General features: G+C 48.4%; 1 protein-coding gene across 1 annotated transcript in view; it reads left to right on the forward strand.

Moving 5' to 3' along the window:
- CLSTN2 (calsyntenin 2) overlaps positions 1–24,922 on the forward strand; it is a 602,866-nt gene that overhangs the window by 462,889 nt on the left and 115,055 nt on the right. The window contains exons 3-5 of the mRNA XM_059391040.1: positions 6,833–7,028; positions 7,755–7,963; positions 14,632–14,781. Of these exons, the coding sequence (XP_059247023.1) occupies positions 6,833–7,028; positions 7,755–7,963; positions 14,632–14,781 (555 nt within the window). The remainder of the gene's footprint in view (positions 1–6,832; positions 7,029–7,754; positions 7,964–14,631; positions 14,782–24,922) is intronic.

Here is a 24,922-nt window from a genome sequence, read left to right on the forward strand (position 1 = left end):
TGTCAAGTAAATAAAATCATATATATATATATATAATCATATATATAATCATACACACATATATATGTACATATATATGTATATACACACACACACATATATATATATGATTTTGGATATATATATCAAAAACAAAATAAATTAGTGAGAAGAGTGGCATTGTTTCCATTTTTGCAATCCCTTCAATGTCTAGCTTGCTAGAAGACAGCTAGAGCCTCATCTGCTTCTTCCTCAGTCTGTTGAGATAAGTTGTTTAGAGGAAGTATGTGAATTTAAAAATATGGCCTCACCCAGGTATGTAGTTGGAAAAGAGAGAAGTATTTTAAAAATCTTTTCATAGAATTGTAGATATTCTTCTCTGATAAAAACACCTGGACTCCTAAGTAAATTTCTTAAAGGCTGTCTATAATGAGAAATCCGAAATCGCGTTAATGAACTTATCATATACTATTACATTAGAATCCACTGGTCTGTCTCACACTTTGAACAGATCTTTTACCCATACATGAGTGTGTAATACTATACATCGGTCATTTGGAAGATGCTGATTCACTGGCAAGGGGGTCTTTCAAAACTTGATGTATTTCATCATACAGTATCCCACGGTCACATTCATTAATATCACTAACCATTTCATTGGAAGAGTATTAAATTGTGAAAACTTAATGTGGCAGACACGAGTTTTCCAATGTTGAAAGCTCTAATCTTATCATTGGCAACAAATACTGCTGGTTCTTCTCCTTGAGGTGACAGGGTTACTTAACCAAAAAGTCTGCCACACACTCCAGTTTGAATAAACATAGTTTGTCCGTCAATCATTCTTTCAAGTAAAAAAGACATTCTATGAGAAAAGGGCCTCGTCCAGTTCCCACTCGACTTACACAAAGGCTTTTCTTAGAGACACACTAGCCTACATTGTTCAGCTAGGGGCTTTACGTATACCTTCATTTTGTTACCCAGAATATTAAAAAGATGTGTACTTGAGGATTGAGATTTAAGAAATTAATAAGATTTACTGCATTACTCAAGTCATTCTTAAGTGAAATTGACTTTTTTTTTTCTCCAACTCTATGATAAAGAATGCAGCTGGGTGCTACTAGGGCACCAGCGGTTTTATTTATTTATTTATCTATTTTAAAGATTTACTCATTTATTTGAGAAAGAGAGAGATAGAGACAGATAGTGAGAGAGAGCATAAGCAGGGAGGAGAGGGAGAACCAGACTCCCCACTGAGCAGGGAGCCTGACCCAGGGCTTAAGGCAGACGCTTAACTGACTGAGCCACCCAGATGCCCGGCACCAGCATTTCTAGTCACCATTGCTTTTATACCATCAGTGCAAATATCACCATGGTGAAAAGGTCAGTGAATGTCATAATGTTAATTGTGTGGTAATTCTGACTCTGTGGAGCCCGCAGCAGGGGTTTTAGAGATTCCAGTGGTCCACAGGTCGCACTTGAGGGACCACTGTCCTACAGTGTCACACTCACCAGGGATAAGCAACAAGAAAGAACAAAGAGCATGCTAGATTCAGAATCAGAGGATCGAAATCAGTCCTCGATCCACTCCTTACTATCAAAGTGACTTTGGGTGAACTGCTTATCTGAGGCTCGGTTTACTAAGTATATTCTAAAAAATCGATTTCATTCACCCATCAGTTTCATTCATTTCCCCCAGAATTTTATGGGAGGACTTAAGAGACAGCTATGCCAGTGTCTAGGGGGTGGGAGGTGTGTTCCTGCAGGAGAGAAGGCAATCAGGACATAGACGGGGTACTTGAGGGAGGGAACCATCGTGTCTCACCCCAGTACTGCATGGGCCCTGCTTCTGGTCTGGCCTCTCAAGGGAACCTCTGGGGGAGGCCAAGTTCAGCCTCCTGAGACCACGGCCAGTGTGGCTCACAACCAGAGGCCTGGCAGGCTGGTGCTGCTGCCCTCCGCTCCCAACAGAGCCCATTGCTGGCCCGGTATGCATGCCCACCTTTGTGTTGCTCTCCTACCCAAGAAAGCATATCAGAAAGCCAGATTTTAGGAGGGATATCTTTATATGGAAACTACCACTTACCATCATCATTACACACTTTTACTTTAAGCACATCGCCTCCCCCTGCCAACACACACACACTGCAATCCTTTATCAGTAATAACAAATTCTAGTGGCAGACCTCCCAAAAGATGGAGGCAGCCCAGTGAGCCCCATACCCTAATGCTGGGAACTGCAGTTTGAAATATCCTTCCCCCCTCAGCCCTCCATCTGGGACCTTTCTTCCACAGACCCTTCTCTCAACTTGCGGTGCTCTTAATTTGCTATTTGATGTCATTCCAGGTAAAGACAAAATTAAAATGTTAAATTATGAGCATGAATTTTACCATTCATCTTTATACTATGCAATGCCAGTTTTAAATGCAAATATAAGAGCTGTTAACTGCTGTGCAGAGTCTCCCAAAATTACAGAATTTACATTTCGTAGCTTGTGTATGCATATGTATTTCATTCTTCACCAGCGCAGTGTTAATGCCCCACAAACACAAACGGAGCTCAACTGTTTTTATTTTGCTTCCTGAGAGGCACACATTTTACCCACATTCTCTGCCCTAGGCTTATGGATAGGAAGGACAGCCCCAGACAAAAGGAACCACAGGCTGTCCTCGCTCTCCACTTCCTCTCTGCCATCTCCAGCATAAGCGATTAACTACCGCAGAGAAGTAACGTGAGTAAGAAAAGATAAAACAGGTTCTTTGCTTAGTCATGTGTCATAAAACACCCCCGCCTTCTTTCTGCTTTCAAAACAACTGTGGCTCAAACAGAAAGGGAACCTCTCGGGGTGGTCAGCTCCCTGCTTCTCGGTCACAGACGTCATTCGCTTAACTTGTCACTCTGAGTCGCTGAGCCTCCCACACGGGGTGAGCGCTCTGGAATTCTGTGTTCACCGCACATCCTGAGCACTCTTTGTAAATGGAGCAGCAAGGACAATGAATCTTATCTCCTCTGCTCATGGACGTGCTGCCTTGTCCCAAGTTCAAACATAAAGTTATTAAGTTTTTCAAGATGGGAGGAGGGCACACCTGGGTGGCTCAGTCAGTTAAGCGTCTGCCTTCGGCTCAGGTCATGATCCCAGGGTCCTGGGATAGAGTCCCACATCGGGCTTCCTGCTCAGTGGGAAGCCTGCTTCTCCCTCTCCCTCTGCCACTCCCCCTGCTTGTGCTTTCTCTCTCTCTCTCTCATGCTTTCCCTCTCTCTCTCCCTCATATAAATAAATAAAATCTTAAAAAAAAATAATTTCAAGGTGGTAACGACAGAGGCTGAAATCCAGCTCAAGATCCTCTTAAGCATGAGCGCTATGTGGCTCATGGGTCACATGCCCATGAAGCTGGCCTCGCCCCATGGCCTCGGCTCTGGCCACACTGGCTCCTGCAACCCCTAGAGCATCTGCTCCTTTGACTGAGACTTCCCTCCCTCATGTCCTGGGCATGTTTCTCCTTCTCTTCCTGTGATCTCAGCTCAGCTGTCACATCTCTAGGTAGGATAGTGGTCCCTCAAGTGCGACTTGTGGGACCACTATCCTACAGTGTCACACTCACCGTGGATAAGTCTCCCCGCCCGGCTGACGCATCAGAACTTCCTTGGCCCCGTGGAGCTCTTCAATCACGCATCATGGTCACCTTTCCTCATCTAGGGCTGTGATGGTCGGATCACTCACTGTTCTCCCATTGAGCTGCCAGCAGCCTGGCAGTCCTAGCCTCCTAAGCAGTCCTAGCCTCCACGACTGGGTCTGGTTTTGCTCCTCAGTGTTGCACCAGGGCTGGGCACGTGGTCCTTAATAAACATTCATGTGGCGAATGATTGAATGAAAAAATAGATGAATGTTTTTGCAAGTGGAGCACAAGTGTCAGATGAAGAGGTGGGAGACATGAGGGTGGCGTGAATTCTAGTTTTCGTTCCCAAGAGGCTAAATCCTGTCTTGGTCTGAGCTGATGAGACTCCATGAGCATGCTGTGGCCCTTGCTTCCTTGCTGTCTCTTCTAGGTAATGAGTGCTTGATGATAGGCTATCCTCGCAGTGTAAAGGATCCAAGTCCTGTCCTTTGTGTCTCTGGGCCCAGCATGGCGCTGGCACTTACTCAGCTCTCAGAAAGTTCTGGTCCTATTGAGCAATCTGAGATGGACTTGGATGAAATGTGTGGCCCTGCGGCTTCCTGTGTCTCTCCCTCCCCTGTGTCTCCTTTTCCTCCGTCCTCTCCTTCCCTCTTGTTAAGGATTTCTTTTTCTTTTTCTTTTTTTTTTAAGATTTTATTTATTTATTTGACAGACAGAGATCACAAGCAGGTAGAGAGGCAGGCAGAGAGAGAGAGAGGAGGAAGCAGGCTCCCTGTTGAGCAGAGAGCCCGATGCGGGACTCGATTCCAGGACCCTGAGATCATGACCGGAGCCGAAGGCAGAGGCTTAACCCTCTGAGCCACCCAGGCGCCCCTTGTTAAGGATTTCTGAGTCTTGAGAACCACTTTAGTGGTGATCAAATGTTTCCAACGGAAAATTACCCTCATTTATTTTTGGTTTAACTCGACTCTTCAGAGAAAAATGGCCTGATTGGCCCTATAATCATACGGTGGTTGGGCACTCCAGAGACTGCCCCAGAACCGGGCTGGGCACACTGACTGGTAATATTGCCATATCGGCATTGATCTTGGGATAGAATCATAAGGTTCTATCCATGCAACCCCAGCCAGCTCAGAGCAGAAATGAAACAGGAGACCAGACGAAACCCGCCATTCCACCCTGAGGGGCTGTAGAGTTAGCCTTGTCCATGAGGAGGACAGTGACACCACTGATCATGAACAACAGTGGCAGAATGGGACCCGTCTTTGTCAGGCCTGGTCTGCAGCCTGTCTGTCTGGTCCGCTATTCCACCTACGTCTGAGAAATGGCAGGAGGGGCTGTAGGGAAAATGGAGTGCTCGTAATGAAATTGAGGATCGATGAAATAATAAAAAATAAAAGCCTAGGGGTAAGATGGGTATTGATTGACCATCTCAGAAAACATTGTTAGTAAGAGATCAGGGCATGCTTCCTATATGTAAAATGGGAGAATTCTGTCCAGAGTGAGATGTGAATGGGAATATAGGATGCTATTAGAAGCGATCCCAGTGCAGTCCCCTGGAAGTTATGGGGTTGCTTCCAGAGGGTGCTATGGAGTAGAAAAGGCATGGCTCAGGAATCAGCCATAGCTGGGGCTTCCACCAACTTCAACTCTGTGACTTGGAGCAGGTGATAACCTCTCTGATTCGGATTCTCTTTCCCCCTCTTCCTCCTCCTCCTCCTTCTTTTTAATTTTGCAAGTTGGGATAAATCCCCTGCCTCCAGGTTTGCTGTGAAGATTAAATAAGATCATCTGGATAGAGATACAGAGCTCAGTGCCTGGCACAGAGCAGGGGTGCAATCATGTCACCCCTTCTCCCTGCAGTGTCAGAAGACTGTTCCTTTTTGGAACACCTGGCCATGGACTGGGCTAGAGACACTTGGTTGCTGGACCCCCTTAAATTGTGCACACTAGGCCCCTCACCCTGGTCCCAGCAATGTGGCAGGACAATATCAGGCCAGGATTGGGAAGTCCCAGGGTAGGTGCCCTCCTCCTATACCATCTCCTGGGACATTTTATGGGACACAATTGAGATCCAGAGTTTGACCACAGCAACAAGAACATGGCAAACCCAGAATGTGACTCCAGGCCTCTGGGCTCCAAGTCTGTCTTCTACACCTCAGCAGCCGAGAGCTGAACCCTTTGCTGCCTGTGGCACAGGATGCTCACACACCCCTACCCTGCACCATGCCTTTCTGAACAACTACACATGATCACCCCAACAAGATAGGAAGAGAATGTGTCTCAAGTTTTCAGTCCTTCCCAAGGCACATACTGCAGGGCTTACTTGCAATCGGGGTCCAAGAAATAAATATCCATCAATTGGGAAAAAGAGGATGTTTTCACGGCCTTACACTTTTAATGCAGAGAAATAGTTATAATACACTTTAACCCAGCTGAGGGGGAGAAATGCATTAATTTCACAACATGTTTAGCTCTTTAAGAAGTTAGCTTTTCAGGCTCCACGGGGATTCTGGAACTCACATAGACTCACCCCCACTGTTATGAGAGATAATTGCAACTGAGTGGTGCCCCTCTCCCCACAGGGAAGGGTGGGTGGAGAGACAGAAGTGGTGGGCGGGGGAAGCTGGCTACAGCAATGTGGGGCGTCTAAGCCAGGAGGACAGGACAGAGCTGTGCTGCTCATATTTAGTGAGCAAACAAATCACCTTACCAGCGATCTGGTTTTAAAAAATGATGCAGATGCTGATTCAGGAAGGCCCTATGGGACCCAGAGGTCTGTATTTTTAACAAGTCCTCCAGCAATGCTCATGCTTCTGGTTCAGGGGGCCAAACACTGTGAAAGCTTTGGCCTTTTCCTCTTTTCTCTATAGTTATTTATCTTTAGACTGTGGGCAAAAATCCTTCTTCTCACCCTGGGCAGAGGACAAGTAGGAAGCTGCTAGGAAAAACAGCGAACTAGGACAATCAGCCAGGCCCCCGGCACCATGACTCTTTTCTCCCATCCGGTACACTTGATGGGTGACATTTCTGTGTGTGAAACACTTCAGTTTTACCATCCATGAAATGAGCATGTTGATCTGGGTCTCTGGAGGCCTCCTCTTCTAGTTTGACAAGCCTTTGTGTGGAGGAAATGGCCCAGAGGTTTTGGGTTTGCAAATCTGGTCCAAGAGAGCTTCTCTGTCTTCAATCTGGCAATTCTCAGGATCCCCATTCACTGTCTTGCATCCTTCTGCAGGGGAAATTTGTGCCTTCAAGATCCATGGCCAGGAGCTGCCCTTCGAGGCCGTGGTGCTCAACAAGACGTCAGGAGAGGGCCGGCTGCGTGCCAAGAGCCCCATCGACTGCGAGCTGCAGAAAGAGTACACGTTCATCATCCAGGCCTATGACTGTGGCGCTGGGCCCCGGGAGACGGCCTGGAAGAAGTCTCACAAGTGAGTTTCCTGACAAGGCTCCCTGAACCCCTCTCCACCCCACCTTTTGGGATCACACACTGCTCCTCAGGGTTGTATACCCAGCAGTCACACAGCCTGCTCAGCCGCCAGCTGCTTCCCCAGGCCTCTGTAGGCATTGGCACAGGCCACTCCTGCACCTGCTGTCCTCTGCCCCCACCTTTGCCTGGAGACATCCCTCTTCCATTAGCAGGACTGCACTCAGAGGTCACTTCCTCCAAGAAGCCTTCCCTGAGCTGACCCAACCCTGGAGACCCAGCTGGGACCTTTCTCTGGGTTTCTGCCAGGTCGCACGCTTGTCCCTGTCACGGCACTTCTTAGTTTGGGTTGGAAGTCTCTCCATTATGGAGTTTGGCTCTGAGCCTTGCACAGAGTCAGAGTGGTTCAGTTCTGACTGAACAGAAGAGTGAATGAACAGAGGAGGAGCGAAGAAGGGAAAGGGGAGGTGATCTCGAGGGAATCATTGCCCCAAGCTGGGTAGCAGGAAGGCCAGAGAAGGGGCAGGTTCATCTCAGGATGAGGGAAGGGACAGGTGGAGCCCTCTCTGGTGGGAGGGTGGACAGAAAGCTCAGGCAACCATCAGCCTGGCTGGCTGCAGTTTCTCGGCTCTCTTGGCCCCGGGACCAGAGTCAGTGGCCATGGGAGGTGCGGAACGACAGTGTCAGCCTCCCTTTATCGCCATTTCTTCCTTCCTATGTGTGGTCCCAGGGCTGTGGTCCATATCCAGGTGAAGGACATCAATGAGTTTGCTCCCACCTTCAAAGAGCCAGCCTACAGGGCAGTTGTGACGGAGGGGAAGATCTACGACAGCATCCTGCAGGTGGAGGCCGTTGACGAGGACTGCTCCCCCCAGTATAGCCAGATTTGCAACTATGAAATCATCACAACTGACGTGCCTTTTGCCATCGACAGAAATGGTGAGTGTCCTGAGAGGACTCCAGTGGGGGGGGCGGGAAACCCCTCCACCACCCCTTTCTGGAAGTCCGTGGGAGGTGATGACTCCCTTGCCATCTGTGATCTGGGTTCAGTAACCCAGAACTCAGTCCCGCACCGGAGGGGATGGCCTCACATTATTAACAACACAGCCAGGTCTAAAATCCCTTCTCCAAAATAACTCAACCACCCACTCAATGAATACAATCCATGAAACTCAGAATGCCACACATTTGGGTACTGAAGACAGGTTTTCTGGTAGAATGTTCTAATCACCCTGATATCAACTAGGCCATATCTGAGGCCCTTTCCTGGGTTACTAGTTTTGATACCACCTCCAACCCCTGTCGTTGGTTTCTTGCTCTTAGACCAAAATAAAAAGCTAAAACAGAAGGTGGAGATTTCTGGAAACACCTTCTAATCTTAGGTTCATTGAGGACTCTGAAATGAGCTTGCCAATGTCCTTTGGGAATTTCTTCCATAGTGAGAATGAAGAATGAATGAAGCCTCCCATCAAACCCCTATCCCAGCCTGAACTTACTGAACTGAAAACAGTCCTATAAAGCCACTTGTGTATTTCCCCATCACCATTAATACGAATCTTGTAGTACAAACACCCCAGCCAGAGGTTCAATCAACTCAGCCCACTTTCAATGCAATTCTCAATAACTCCATGTTAATGAAATGATAATTACTTGCCAAGTATACTATTGAAAAGCATCTGTAAATATTGCCCAAGTCCTGGCACAGTGCTGGGAACTGGGAGTGGAGGCAGAGTGGAACTCAAAACAGACATGGATCTGCCCACATGAAGCTTACCCTGCCATGGGAAGAAAGTCAAAATAACAAATAAAAATCAGGGAGGCTTGAGGGTGAGGGGATGCAGAACACCTGCCGTGAGCCAGGGGGAGCCAGAAGGTTCACTTGGGTCCTCTGGTAGCCAACACCCAGGGAGAAGTAGACCATCCATTACCTGCTTACACTGGTCGGTGCTCCCAGTGCTCCTTGACGTCAAGACCAGGGAGAAACTTATCCTGTGACCTGGTCTTCTGCTTCCTAAGAAGTGCAGCAGGTTCCAGAGGGGATGGAAGCCAAGGAGACACCCTCATCCCCGGCCTCCAGTGGTTTATGATCGGCCTCGGACAATGAAAGCAACATTCATAAAACAGACAAAATGGTCATAGGACAGTTTCTTTGCAAAATGATAAAGCATGTGGAAACGACAGTTACAGACCTGGACATTGCGGGAGACCCACTGTGTGGATCACAGGATCAGTGCGTCCATGCCCAAGAAGGTACAGGAGAAGATACGGGACCTTAAAAATTGGTTCGGGATGAAGAAGTAGGTGATTTCAATTAGTAGAACCCGTCAGAACTGCTTTCTGATAGCTTTTCCTATGGGCCCTGTGATGTGGCTGGCTTGTCCCCACCACACAGACATGTCTCACACACATCACATACACACACGCATGCATGCACACACACATCCTTGCACATACACATGCACGCGCCACTCCGTAAAACACAAAACAACTCGTTTGTCTTTTTCTTTTCCCCACGGACCACCTGTGTGGTCCTCGTCCACAAAAGGCTTTGGAATTTGGAGAGTGATGAGTCCTTGGTGAAGAGTAAGACTAGACAAGGGCAGGTCTCTGTGATGAGTGGCCAAGCTCCACTTGACCTCCTGCCTTGGTTCCGGAGAGTCACAGCCCAATGAGAGATGAGATGCAAATCCTTTCATCTGAGAGTCAACTGCCCCAGTCATGAAGATAATTACTCACCTTGATGAGCCATTTCGCTAACATATGCCAATTTATTTCCCTAGCTGTCTCATTAAAAGTGAGTAATGGTCCTTTGCCAAGTCTCTGCCTCCAACACTAGTTACAACATAAGATGAAGAGTAGAGTGGGCACTCCCAGGGAGTGTGGGCCCCCGAAAGCAAGGTTTACAAAAGTGGTTCTCCAAGTAATGAAGGCAGGACCTGGGGGCAGATGCAGAAACGGCTGCTCCCATTCTAATGAGCTTCCCAACTGGCCCTGATCCATCATTTATCCCAGCGACCTTCTGGACTCCTTGAAGACATGATTTGCCTGCACATCAGAGAAAGTGCTACTGAGTTTGGGGTTCCCTCACTGAAGCCTCATGACTGCAGGTAGATAGTTCCTGGCCCCTTCAATTGCCCAGGCTCTTTATTTGTGGAGGAAGACAGGAAGCAGGGCAGTAGAGAGGGTAAACCTAGATTCAGCCTGACCTGTCTTAACCCAAAACTCAACCTCTTCCTACCAGAGGTTATCAGCCTCCCTCTGCTTGAATTCTTCCCCTGTGAAATCACGGCAGAAACTGCCCTGGTCCCTTGTGGCATTGTGAGGTCTCAGGGAAGCGGTGCCAGGGGATGATGCTTGCAACGTCCCTGGCAGAGAGGGAACGCTCCTTTCATGGTGCAGCGGTCACCAGATGTTTACCCGGGTGATTGGGACATGAAGGTCATTCACTCCCCATGGACTTCCAGGCTGAAACATGAGCAGGTGACTGCGTTGGTGACACCCGCTCCCTCTCAGGAAGTTCTGGACTCTCTTCAGATGGCTTCCCGACCATCCTCTCCTGGCGCTTGGCTGGTCTCTAGGAGGTCAGCAGGGCCTAGATCCTCAGTCTCGTTGAATGGATGAAAAAACCTGAGTCCTAAAGTATGGAGTGCTTGCCTAACAGCACCTCTAACCCCAATGGCAGAGCGGGACTGGAGCCCAGATCCCCGAGCGTTGGCTCTGATGCCTTTCCACCAGTGATACTGTCACCAGACTTCGCAGTGATGCTTGACAGGAAGGCAAGGCTACATTTTTTTCTTAAAGATTTTATTTATCTATTTGACAGACAGAGATTGCAAGTAGGCAGAGAGGCAGGCAGAAGAGGGGGGTGGGGAGCAGACTCCCTGCTGTGCAGAGAGCCAGATGCAGGGCTCCCTCCCAGGACCCTGGGATCATGACCTAAGCCCAAGGCAGAGGCTTAACCCACTGAACCACCCAGGCGCCCCAAGGCTACAGTTTTTAAGTTCAAAGCCACAAAGTTGCATCTGAATCTTACATCCATTACTTGTGTGTGTGTGTGTGTGTGTGTGTGTGTGTGTGTGAGAGAGAGAGAGAGAGAGAGAGAGAGAGAAAGAGAGAGAGATCTTTGACAAGCTACTTAACCCTGCCTCAGATCCTCGTCAGTAAAATGGGAACTGAATACCATACTAACATAACATAATAAAACGAATCAATCATTAATTAATTAATTAATTAGTTAATTAATTAACCAGCACGCTAAGTACCAATGGCTGTGTGAAAGGATGGTTGCACTGCCAGCAAGGCACCCCCCAGAGTGTCGGCACTACCAGAGCCCTCAGTCAGGTTCAGGGATGACCAGAGGGAGCAGCAGGGGTCTCAGGGACACCCGGCCACCCCTTAGCAGACGTTTCTTCTTTTCCAGCACCTGTGGGGTCCCGGGGCAGCCTCTCTCTGGCAGGAGGCTGCCCTGGTGAGTCATGGGACTCTTCTGCCTCTGGGCAAAATGCACCCCAGAGTCTGCTTATTTTAAAGTAAATGAAAACATTTCTGTTCCATCTGAATAGAAAAGGAACACGTGCCCTTTGTAGGAAATTTGGAAAGGAGAAACATGGGAAGAAGGAAATAAATCAGCTGTAATCCCATCAAAGATAGCCGTGATTGATGTTGCAACACGACTTTTTCTGTGAAGTTTTATAACAAAAGTAGGGCCATGCTTCCCTTGTTTTTCTTTATTCTCCCTTTTTCATTTAACGTTCAATCGTATGGATTTTTTCACCCTTAAGAATGCTTCATAATTACTGCTTTTAGAGCTAAAAACATCCTATCTGATGCAGAGACTCCTTCCATGGTTCTTCCCTTACTAGCAAGCATCCAGTTTCCGTATTAATTTTAACTGTAAGAAATAACACTTAGATGAACATACTTGCACCTGTATCTGCAATTTTTATTATTTTCCTGGAATCAGTTTTCTGTATGTGGAATCGCATCCCCAAAAGGCCTGAGCAAATTGCAAAGTGACTAGCCTATATAATTTTCCAAAGTGGTTAATTTTATTCCAAGTTAAATTCCACTGGAAAGAGGGTACAGGTCAGCATGCTGGTCTCACTGTCCTTCTACCCTGCCTCAGTTTTAAAATACCCTCACTAATGGGGAGCCTGGGTGGCTCAGTCATAAGCCTCTGCCTCTGCCTTTGGCTCAGGTCATGAACCCAGAGTCCTGGGATCTAGTCCTGCATCAGGCTCCCTGCTGAGTGAGGAGCCTCCTTCTCCTTCTCCCTCTGCTGTTCCCCCTGCTTATGCTCTCTCGCTCTCTCGCTCTCTCTCTCTCTCTCTTTTTATCAAATAAATAAATGAAATCTTTAAAAAAATTAAAATAAAATAATATACACTCACTAATATCCAAAATAGGTACTGATTGTTCTGGAGAGCTAGCTTCCACAGGTTCATCTGGACCAGAGAAACAGGTCAAGGAACCCCTCTTCACCTGCGCTAACTGTGGCCTCAGGTCTCCTAAGAAGGCATTACTAATAGAAATCATTCAAATGTGGGGGAAATAATACAGGTATAACAGAAGCAAAATGGGTGGCTTTTTGAACTTCCAAACATTTTTAAATGTGTGTCTTGTCTGAATAGGCCTCTGCCCGGCACAATCATTGGTCACATGATTAGACACATATATTTGACCAAGGCTTCAAATTACAGGCAGTGAAAGCCATTCTCGCACTCATGAAGCCTGTGGTGATGGCGAGTCACGTTCGTTTCTCAGGCAGTCTCGCTAGGACTTGCCAGGGGGCGCCGCTGCTGCACACGGGGCCATGGCTGGCTGGCCTGTGGGTTTATTTTTCTACCATGGTCAGTAGTGTTTGGTCTGCTTAATGTCACATGGCCGGCAAGCCCTGAGCCTTCCTCTTTCGAAAGGGCAATCTTTTGAGAGCTGTTTACCTTTAAAGAAAAGGAAAGTTAAAACTCTGTGTTCAAAATTCAATTTGATGTTCCTGGGGTTCTATTGCAGCATTTCTACCTGCAAGAATCCCTCCCCTGTGAGGACAGTTCCCACAAACTTGTTTGCTAACAGAACCCACAGGGAACGTTACCAACCCAGAACTGAGCTGCTCCAGCCCTGGGGGTGCCCTGAACTGAGACCTGAGCTGGTGGGGGCGGCAGGGTAGGGAGTGATTCTGAACACTAGGCATGGGGCCAAAAGTACATCAAACCCATTTTCATTTGGAGATTTTTGACTGGCTTTGTTGAATGAAATTTTACTTCAAATTGGAGGCTGCTATTACGCTTTTAGAAACAGTCTGGAACAGGCAGTGGAACAAATGCTCCTAAGTCTGGGGCAGCTTTGTAGATCTCTACCCTGCCTTCGAAGGCCTGGCTCCTGCAAGCCCAGGGCCTTGGCACCAAGGACCATTTCACTAGTGCTGGGTGATCGGTGCGTCAACTCTTCCGATCTGTAAAACATGACGTGACTTTGATAATTCCCCAGGCTTTCTTGCCTTAGTCTCTGTTGCTTCCGTTTACACGAGCCATAGATAGCCGTCGAAAGGGAAGAAAGCAAGCTCATCAGGGAGTTTTTCCTTAGTTTTGATGAAATGTAAAAATATACCTGAGTCAGCCATTCCATGTTTGCTTATTAGCGTGTTGGTTTGTTTGCTTTTAAGTTTCCATTTTCTTAATTTCACTTCTGCTGAAGGATAATGATAACATTGGAGTTGTAATTTGCTGTCAGCTCTGCTATCAGAAGAAAAGCAAGAATGAAATTATTCCCGCAAAGGAAGACTTCACTCTCTTGGTATCAAAACCCGAGAAGTATTCAAGGCCCATGAGGCCTTTATTTGTGCCTTGGAACCGAAACTGTATTTCAGCAGAAGTAGTCCAATCAGAATTTCACTCATTAATTATCAAATATTTATTTCTGAATTATAGATAGCATCAACCCACAAGAACTCACAAGTGGCTCAGAAAAATGGTTTGGTCTCTCTTGGAGAAGAAAAATGTCTTTGCCACCAGGGCAAGGAATCTGTTATTCTGTGTAGCTTTCAGAAGAGAGGTCACATGTTTTCTTATTGATTTTACTTCCCATTTGGTAGCAAAATAATGTGAGAAGAGGCAGTGCACATTCCTGGCGACAAGCCCAGATGTTGAAAAATACGTGTCGGGATATTTCTGAATCCCATCTTTTTCCCAGAGATTTCATAGCGGATGAGGCTTGGTGCCCTACATCATCGGGGACACGGGCACACTTTAGGAGGGAGTTTTCTGACAACACACGGCTAACAAACACAGCTGTGTGCTTGGAATTCTCTAGTAGTCCGGTCCCACGGCTGGGTGGCTCCAGCCAGCGGCTCCTGGAATCAGACGCCAACAAGCAGGCCACATGTGAAAAGCCATGCCCCCTATTCACCCTTGTTTGTACAAGAAGGTGAGGAAAGGGGTTATTCCATTCTAACGAAGGTTAGAGGAGTAAGAGGGAATTTTACAGAGCTGCACTAAATTCTCCCCCTAAAATGAATAATACGGTAGATGTTAAATAAATGGAAGTTAAGTAAAAAGTAAAAGAACTGCAGTGTGGTTGACTTGATCTGAAGCATACCCCTGTGTTCTCAGGCAACATCAGAAATACTGAGAAGCTGAGCTACGACAAGCAACACCAGTATGAGATCCTGGTGACGGCCTATGACTGTGGACAGAAACCCGCTGCTCAGGACACGCTGGTGCAGGTGGATGTGAAGCCAGTTTGCAAGCCTGGCTGGCAAGGTGGGCCCTCTCTTGTCTATCCCATTGAGTGAGGGCAGCTTGACTGGGTGTGTGGAAGATACTAGACCTATTATCACAACGTATAGCTAGAGGACTTTCTTTAAGTGTGGTCACTCTGCTGCAAGAATCTGCTGTTGATTCTTACAACTCCTAGGGGATGTATTACCCTCATTTTACAGCTGAGAACGTCCGAGGGCACTCATCCATGGTCACGTGCCCCATTTGTCCAGTGCGCCCTTTCTAAAATCTCATGACACTTTGGAATCAATAGTAATTATCGCTCAGTGCTCAGGAGAAAGTGCCAGCAAGCCTCTTCACTTTATCTAAGGGAATGAGTCTAGCTAGTATGCCTCAGGTTTGCAACATCACTCCGGACCTGGGGCAGGTTGTCCTGTTCTCTGGGCCAGCACCAAAGGTGACAAGCAGAGGCTAGGGTCCCTGAACCCAGCCTTTGATGAAGGAGTTTCTCAAATGCTGGTTCTGGGAATGGAGAAGCTGTGGTCTTGGAGGGAGGTGGATTTTTGTCATGGTATATATATTTTGGTGTGCAAAGACAGAGCAGTTGCTCGGGACCCCCCAAGGTGACAGAGATGTGGCACTGACCTAAGGGAAATAAGAAGATGAGGCCAGCTGCGCAGAGGGATCTTGCAGAGAACTGGATGGTTTATGGAATAATGATAGCTCTCACAGTGGGGTGAATATCCCAGTGGTCAGGCAGGAAGGCTGGAGGTACCTCTGCCCCTGTTTTGGTGGCTCAGCCCTTGCTGTTTCGGCTTCCTGTGTGACTGCCGCCCACTTAAAACTTAGGGCGTTTCGTGGAGTCTCCATTTTGTGGCTTTGTGTCTTGAAGCTTCAGGCCCCTGTTATGGTCTCCCCGTTTTTCTTTCTCTATATATATTTCATTCTTAAACTGCACTAAAGAGGGCGTCATTAGCCAAGTTCAGCATCTGAATTTCTCTCAGACAGACTGATGCCAGGATACTACCATAGGTCACCATCAGACTTGGAATGGCTGCCCGTGAGTCATGCATTGGTTCTGGGGGCACAAAGCAAGGACACCTGAGGACCCACCTGGGGTCACTCTCCTCAGAAGGTGGTTCTCCAAGGGCCCCTCCCCTGAACCACGTTATCGCCCTTAATCTTTCAACTAGAAAAATGGGAGGCAATAATTAAACTCACCTCTGAAAAGAGCCAGAGATGTTTGCCTTTGAACAAAGTGGAGGAGATGAAATGCCCAGTCGAGGAGTCACAGGTAAAACAGATGAGACATGAAGAAAAAATATAGAGCCCTCTTTGAAATGCCTATTCAGGATCAAGCAAGAGACAGAGAAAAAGGAACAAGCCTGAGTGGGGAACTATGTGGCACCAGCCTGGGGAGCCTGGTCTCTGGTTGGTATAATTCTCTAAACCCTATGGAACCTGAGGGCAGGACTCTGTCTCTCTTGTTCACAGCTGAATTTCTCCGGCTTAGCACATATCCGACCCCAGTGATTGGTTCTCAAGAGATAGACTTTGAATGAATGAATGCCTGAGTGAAAAGCTGTTAGAGGAAAGAAGTACTCAGCTTGTTTTATTTTAACTTATAAGGACTAAGCCAGCAAAAGTCTAGCTTTTGAAAAGAAAGCCTGGAAAGAATATAAAAGCCTTCTAAGCAGGGCACATGCTCATAATGGGATTTTTCAGTGAGGAAAGTAAAACACTAAGCTATATCTGGAGAAAGATCCCAATGTTTTGTCTTTGATAAATGAGACACCTACAGAGTTGGGATTACATTTTTGTACCTATATTTAAATGCAGTTTCCTAACAGAATTTGTACTCGCTTCCCTGTTAAATGTGAGCAAAAAAAATCATGTTAATGACATGGAGTTGTGTGTGTGCAGCCTGTGTGGGGCACCTAACCCTCTGGGACATGGTGCTATCTGTGGCCTGACAGTGCGCTCCTGGAGGCGAAGGTCGTGCCTGTCTGCTGTGGCTCCAGTGCCCAGCACAGGGCCGGGCACCATGTGGGTGGTTGGCAGGAGCTGGATGGATGAATGAATGGTGAAAAGTGTGCTTTTCTGTGGAAGGAAGAGAGAGGGGAGCAGCAACTCCCGGTATCCGTTCACTGTGTCAGATCACACCATTCAAGCACGTGTAACATCAGAATCACCTACTCCATGGGGCTTTCCCTGCCTAGTGTGGCAGGCTTTGGCGGCAGAAGCTGACATGGGATTCTGCACCGTGCCTCTCCCTCCAGCATGGGCCCTATGGAAGCCGTTAGGTCTCTCTCCCCACCTTCATCCCAGCAGGCTCTCAGACGTAGGCAAGTCATCCAGGTTCTCTGATACACATAGCAGGGCTCACACTGCCTTCCTGCAAGTTCTGTCTCAGCCCCCAGAGCCAGAGAATGGTCCTCTCCTTCCAGTAAGTGGACCCATTTTATTCCTGCCCGTGGGCAGCCCTCCTCTCCAGCTCACCCATCTTGGGGCCTGTCCTCTCTTCTACCCCAGGTCAGGACTGCAGCCTCATAGCCTGAAGTGTGCCTTTCTCCACAGAAAAGTAAACCACCCCTGGCCCCTAGTGTGTGTCTCTCATCCAATCTCCTCTCCCAGCTGGAGTGTGTCATGTTTTGCTGGTTTTCCTTTCTAAGCACAGATGAAGCAGGCCGCTCCTCCCCCAGAGAGGTTGTCAGATCCCTCGGGGGAAGGGCAGGCTCTTCTTGAAGTGGGCGCAGGGTGAAGCCTACACTGTATGAAGGAGTATAAGGAAGCCAGTCTGGTTTGCAGAGATGGTCAGGACCGTGGGGAACGAGGAGCAAGGCTGGAGAGGCCAGAGTTAGGGGAGGGCTGGCGGTCAATAATTTGAATGCCAGGGTCAGGAGATGCCACTGTTCCAGCCCATAAGACTCAGCCATGAGTAAGGGGTCGACAGGTATGTGCCTGGAACAGAGACTCCTCCCTGAGCTGATTTCCCGCAAACGACAAGAGCCACCAAGCAAACACAGTTTGGAACTTCAAATTCTTGTACCTGTTCCTAGTCATTTCCCTCCAGGCAGGAGGGGATTGCAGCGCAGTGCGAGCAATCCATCATGCTCAAGAGTGTCCTTTCCCCGGGGAGCTCTCCCAGTCAGCATCATCAGCCCCTGCGGCCCTCAGTGGCTCCCAGGAGCCGTCCTGGAGGAAGAAGGGACCCTGCTCACAGCTGGAGCCTCCCCTGCCTTCCCACGCTGACGACAGACTGCTCCCAGACTCCTGAGGTGCCCCAGGGCATGGCCCTGTTTCCCATCACAGCAATCCCTTCCAGAGCAGGGGTGTGGGGGGAAGAGTTTGCAGCTTTCCCAGCATGCTGCTGGCCTTACTCAACTGTGCACAAGGACATCACGGACCCTGGCTCTGTGGCCATCTCCCCTTCAGACCTCAGCCAAGACATTGTCTCCTTGGGCTAGGATTTTCCACTCTCTGTCTTTTTCTATGGCTGGGCCTTGTCTTCCCAGAAATGATATGAGTTCGATTCTCTCTGCTGTATTCTGAAATTGCAAGTTTGAACAGGTGGTAGGGGTCAACTCACAGCACAGGGGTTGTGGAGTTTTGCCCAAGGGAATGTCACTCCTATTCTCAGCTGCCCAGAGAAGACAGTACCCTCTAGACCTTTGTGAGTAGAAGGGAGAATGAAATCTCTGTGTTTTGTCCTGAGCTTTGACAATTCATGGTATTCCTCTAGCAGCTTACTATGATAATAGAAGATTCTATTGGAAAGCAGGAAAAAGGTGAACCTGCCGTAAGGCTACATGCCAAGGCTGGCCTGTGCCCTGCCTCCTCTGCCAGATATCTGTAGTCTTCGTGATATCTGTTTCCCTCTCGCCAAGCAGTTATATGTGCTCGAGCCTGGGCCTATGTAGGGGCTGGGGACTTTGGGAAGAATCCGCACCTGTTCAGGGATCAGAGCCCCAGAGAGGGTGTAGTGCCACCAGAGGCCAGCAGGATGGCAACTGATCCAGGGAGAGCTGACCCAGCGGATCCCTCCTTTTAGGGGCCACAGAAATCATTTGTAATTTAGTTGCTGATACGGGTTTTGTGTGTTTGTTTATATGTTATGTTATGTTGAGAAACACACCCCCTCTTTATGCCTTCTTTTATTGTCCTTCATCATCCCATAGCTCCTCTCTTCCTATGTGGCAAGCTGAAAACATTGTTGTCAGAACACTGACTCCGTGTATTTTCCCTTTTATTATTGCACATCAGATTCCGGTTCTGTTATCTGCTTCCATCAGTAGGGACGTGGAGTTCAGTATTTCATGTCCCTTTATGGAAACAGTTTCACTCTGGAGAGAGCCACTGCCAACTGCCGGAGTGGCCCGTCCCCATTTCTCTGCCAGACATGTTGTTGACCAGGCATGTCAATGTTCTGGATCCAGAGCCCCCAGGTCAGATTGGGTTTGCAGACTCCGCCTCCACGGGACCCTATCTCTGCTTGCCCCCCTCCTCACTGAGGAAAAGCCCACAGCAGTTAATGGGCCTTCTCCCAGCACCTATTCCGTGGGCTTGAAGAATTCTCCAGGTGCCTCAGACAGTCTCAGTGTTTCCGGGATCCCACAATGAGGCTTTGGTCAGGGAGGAGGGGCCGTATCAAATAGGGCAGAATGGGCCCCGTAGCGCCTGGACACTGGGGTAAAACACAGATCTGACATCAGCAGTCTGGGGCGCCTCAGGATGCTGCTGGTCCATGGCCTTCACGTTGAACAAGAAGGTCACTCAGAAAATATTTACTGAACACCTAGAGTGTCTAGGACTTTTGTGTGGAAAGGACAGCAGCAGGAAAGCTGCTGGGGGAGATTAATTCTCCCTTAGTTATTTGCATTGTAAGATAGCAGGAGTTGACACACATGCCACATGGCGGGAGTCGTTGCTGAGTGAATTCGCTCACCCTTTCCCGAGTCCTGCTGTGTGCTTACAGCTGGGGGTGCACAGGCAGACATGACCTATGAGGGCTCATAGTATGGAAGGAGATGCGGACAATGCATGAAAGCTCTGCTGGAGGAGGCTTTGGGGGCATGGAGGAGAGCTGCTTAACGATGGTGGGGCCCTGGGGAGATGTGCCTGGGCCAAATATTGAAGGATAATAGTTTGAGCACAGAGAAGATTATTCCAGACTAGGGAACAGATGTCAGGAAGGTGGGAAAGAACATGGTATGGCTGGGACATGGGAGAGAAGTCTGGTTGGGCTTATGGGGACCAGGTCACGGAGGAAGGGCCTCCTGTGCTACCTCAAGGGCACTGGGGAGCACAGACGCTTTCACAACCCTGTGTGGTGAGGGGGTTCTTGGGAAGAAGGACTCCTTGGCCAACCACACAGATGGTGGCTAAGATACAGAGACTGGGGCAGGGAGACTAGTGAAAAGGATGAAGGATGATTAATCTTGGAGCACTTCTGGAAGAGTATCTAAAGTCATGTATTTATTCAAAAGCCAATTCGAAGTGCTAGACAACAAGGGAAGTTAGATTTTTCAGGCAAATCCCCTGAGACGCCACAGGCAAGGGGACAAGGCTGGCAGCCAAGCATGTCTGAGGTAGAAAAGATTGCTGCTAAGCTTCATCAAGTAGATGTCCCTGTCCCCTCGATAGCTGTCCACTTGCCCACCACCCTGCCAAGAGGAAAAAATTTCCAGGTCCCAGGGGTCAGCTGGCTTCACCCTGTCCCTTCCAAAATTAGATGTGTTATTGGGCAAGTACACTGAAGAGCTGGAGTAGGCTTTACTATATGAAAGGCATTGATGGGCACCTGGGTGGCTCAGTCAGGTAAGCATCTGCCTTCAGCTCAGGTCCTAAATTGAGCCCCACGTCCAGCACCCTGCTGCTTCTCCCTCTCCTTCTGCCTGCTGCTCCCCTGCTTGTGCATGCTCTCTGTCTCTTTCTCAAATAAATGAGTAACTAAATCTTTAAAAGGAAAAAAAAAAAAAAAAGGAAGGCATTGATTTTGAAGGTACCCAGATTTGCTTAGACAGGCAAGGCCCCGCAGGTCAAGCTGTGTCCATCTGAGGATCACATAATGGCATTACCCTTAGTGCAAGTCGATGCACAAGGCCATTGTCAGGATGACAGGAGAAAGGATGGCTCCTTCCCCTCAGTTCTGTCCCTCACTGTACTGCCTGTGGGTCTGAGATTCCACCATTAGGTTACCAGATGTTTTGTTCTAAAGGATAATTCCCCCCTTAAAATGCACATGCTTCTTGTACGAATTCCTCTGAACCCAGTGGTCAGCAAAGTAGAGCCCACAAGCCAAATCTAGCTGACCACCTGTTTTTGTACTACTGTGGGCTAAAAAATGATTTGTGCATCTTAAATGGTTGGAAAAAATCAAAAGACGAATAATATTTTAGGCCACATGAAAATCACATGAAATGTAAATTTTAGTGCCCATAAATAAAGTTTTATTGGCATATTGCCACACTCCTCCATTTACATATTCTTTCATTGCTGTTCTTGCACTATAACAACAGAGCTGAGCAGTTTCGACAGAGACCAGATGGCCCTCCAAGCCTCCATATTTACTTTCTGGCCCTCTCCAGAGAAAGCTTGCTGACACCTGTGTGAAGCTATTATCATCCATTGACACCTTAGTGGGAAGTAACTTACTGGAGTATCCTGGACAGCCTAGAAAGACTGAAACACCAAATAGACAAATTTAGAAGGAGGCAAAGGAATATGAGAGTTGAAAATAAGGTTCACTGCATGGAGGACAGGAATAGCCCTGTGAGATAAGCAATTCTAGCCCATTTTAAAGATGGGGGAAACTTAGGGTAACAGCTTGAGTGACTTGTTCAGTATCTCACACCTGATAAATGGCAGAGATAGAATTCGAGTTTGTATCAGCCTATCCCAGGGAACACTGAGGTGTCAGGAGGAAGGGTAGAACAAGCAGGTTGGGAATTTCCAAAGGGGCATGTAACCAGCTCTAAAAGGGAGACCATTCAGAAGAGAAGCAACCAGGGGTACCTGGGTGGCTCAGTTGGTTAAACACCTGCCTTCGGCTCAGGTCATGATCCTGGGGTCCTGGGATGGAGTCCTGTGTCTGGCTCCCTGCATAGCAGGGGTCGGCTTCTCCCTCTCCCTCTGCCTGCCGCTCCCCCTGCTTGTGCTCTCTCCTCTCTGTCAAATAAATAAATTGAGAAGCATAACCCTTGGCCTAATCATTTTGTAGGATGGTAAGGAAGCCAAAAGTGGTCCTATGCTTGGAAGTACTTTACAAAATTTAGGTTACCATGCAAACAATGTTAGGATTAAAATTAGTAAAATAGGTACCATCCTATAAATGCTTACACACATGCATGTGCGCACACACACACACACACACACGCTGAAATTCGTACAGTTGGGTAAGACTATGTGGTTTGAGCATAGTGCTCTTGATTTTAGAGCTTTAGATTGTACCAGAGGGAGACAGTGGGGTGGGGTGTGTGGGAAGAGCACCGTCTGGGGGCTGGGCACACAGGCCTCGGGCCCTCCTGGGCTCTGAGCTATGCTCCATCCTTGGGAGTCACTTCTGCCTAGTTCAGCATCTCCACATAGAAACAAAATAAAGCCTTCTGAGGACCAGACACAAGGCTGCCTGGGAAGGCCGTGCTCATGACCCACCTGTGCAGAGGCCCAAGGAACAGCAGCTCTTTTTAGTTCCCTTTATTCTGATTTTTTTAAAGTCACAATAGAGTACTTTCTCCCCAGATAATTGGAAAAGCCATCACTGAAGCCAAATTCCACTAACTCCGGGCATGTGACCCCAGGCTAGCTGCTCCTGGGTTTGCTCAGATCTGCCAGGCAAGCATCCGAGCTCCTGGCAGAGGGCCTTCAGGGGCACTCCTCCAGGAATAACAATCTGTTTTGACATCACTGACACAGCCGATCACTAAGTTGCAACAAATGGTTTCTGTACAGGATGCTGGTTTACTGATTCCATGACGTCTTTTTTTTTTTTTAATTTATTTATTTGACAGAGATCACAAGTAGGCAGAGAGGCAGACAGAGAGAGAGAAGGGGAAGCAGGCTCCCTGCTGAACAGAGAGCCTGATGGGGGGCTCGATCCCAGGACCCTGGGATCATGACCTGAGCCGAAGGCAGAGGCTTTAACCCACTGAGCCACCCAGGTGCCCCTGATTCTGTGATGTCTTAATGTGCTCAAAGACATGCTAGACAAAAGTGTGCCTGCTTGAGCCTGTTTCCAACTGGCCCACCTGGGCTCTATGTGAGCATGAGTGGAAATGGGCCTTGAAGGTTTCTGGGGCCAATCATCTCAGCTCCAAGGGAGAGGGGGATGCAGGCAGACTGCTCTCATCCAAACAGAGCTCAGTCAGATGAACAGTTACCAGGGTATACGCATTTACTCTTTGCCAAACCCTGTCTAATGGTAATGCCTGTACTTGCTCCTTTACTGCTCACCATCCCCCCAAAGCTGATTATTTTCCCATTTGGCAGATGAGAGCATTGGAGTTAAGATGCTCATCACATAGCTAGTTACCTCCTGGACCCACAACCACCCCAGGCCTCTCCGTCTGCAGACACAGAGCTCCTGCTCCTTCACCTACAATGTGGCTCAAAGCAAAGGAGAGTACTGGCCACCTTTTGATATCAATGCAAGCTATTTCAAGACATACTTTATAGGGAGAGCCTGTCCTTGATATTGTAAGGAAAATGTGCGATTGGACATCAGGGCAGCCTTGAGAGAGGACTGTGACTTGTGGAGTTGGAGATGGGGGAGGTAGCACTCTTGTCAAATGAGCCCATCTCAGAGACCTACCTTCATTCAGAATAGCAAGGCCCTCTCTCGGCCTTCTTAGATGACCCCTTAAGAACCCCAAAGCATATGGGCTTCCCTGAGGACACACAGATGCTGAGAGGGGGAACCATGCATGTGTTGGGTTTTCTGACTCAGAACCCATGCTCAGTCCCCTCTCTCTGTAGACCCGGGTCTGCCCCAGAGCCACACACAATCAGCCTCTTCCACTGATCGTTCTTTCAAATATTTGCAGCCTACTAGAATTTCTCCTTGCAGGGAGTCACAAGGGGCCGGACTTCAGAAGGGTGGCTCTGAAGCCAGAAAGAGCCGAGTTCAAATGTACCTTCTACCCCATCTTGGCTCAGGGACCTGAAGGCAAGCCATTTAACCTCTGTGAACCTTCAGATGCGGCAGCTGCAAAATGGGACTCTCGTACCTATCTCAAGAGGGTCACCACAAGGTAGAATTGGTCTGGGCATGAGGAATGGCTCTACGGTACCTGTGAGGGGGATGCCAGGAGAGAAGGAATAGAAGCCACTAAAGTGGGTTTAGGAGTCAGGCCAGCCTTGGGTGCCATTTTCTGACTGCGTGACCTTGGAGAGTTCTTTTGACAACTTCGCCTCAGTTACCTGTCCTCCTCAGGTGGGTGCCATGTGGACTGATAACACATGTGAGAAGCTCAGCTCCCAGCACTGAACCCATTTCTTCCTGCTGTCTGTGTCACTGAGTGGGAGGACAGTCCTAGCCAGCCTAGACACCAATATCATCACATCCTGCCGTCCAGACACTGGTGTGCTAGCGATACACGTGAGCCATGGCAGGCTGCCGCCCTCTCCTTGCCACACTTGTCCTCACCTCTGAAGTGGACAGAGTCGTGTCCCCCTCTCCCCACAACCACTTCTCATGGGACTTGGTAGACTGACAACATGCCTATCATATCCCTTCGGATGCCATCACAGGGGCTTGGAACACTGACTCTGTCTAACCATGCCGAGGGCCAGTTGTGGTCCTGGTACAGCAGAGAAGTTATCAAAGCTTCCAATGAACTCAGGGAACTTTGCTCAGGGCCAACTCTGTACCAAGTGGTTGATGAGTCCTTGGAGACCATAAGCTGGTGTGGTGCGGTGAGGGCAAGCAGGTGAACAGATCATGAATAGATCATTCCAATACAGGGAAGTCAGAGCAGTTGCCAGGGGGCCCAGGGCAATGAAAGTAGAGAGCAGGGGAGCCCAGTGCTTCAGGAAGTCTTCTCAAAGGTGGTGTCATGAGGCTGAGATTTGAGGCGTCAATACGATTTGCCAGGTGCACTGGGCTATGGGGAAGGAGGCAGTAATGGGGAGAAGCAGGGAGGAGTATCCCCAGGGGATCTTGCACCTTTAAAGGCTGCACCTTTCA

Source organism: Mustela nigripes, chromosome 2, assembly GCF_022355385.1.
Source record: "Mustela nigripes isolate SB6536 chromosome 2, MUSNIG.SB6536, whole genome shotgun sequence".
NCBI lineage: Eukaryota > Metazoa > Chordata > Mammalia > Carnivora > Mustelidae > Mustela > Mustela nigripes.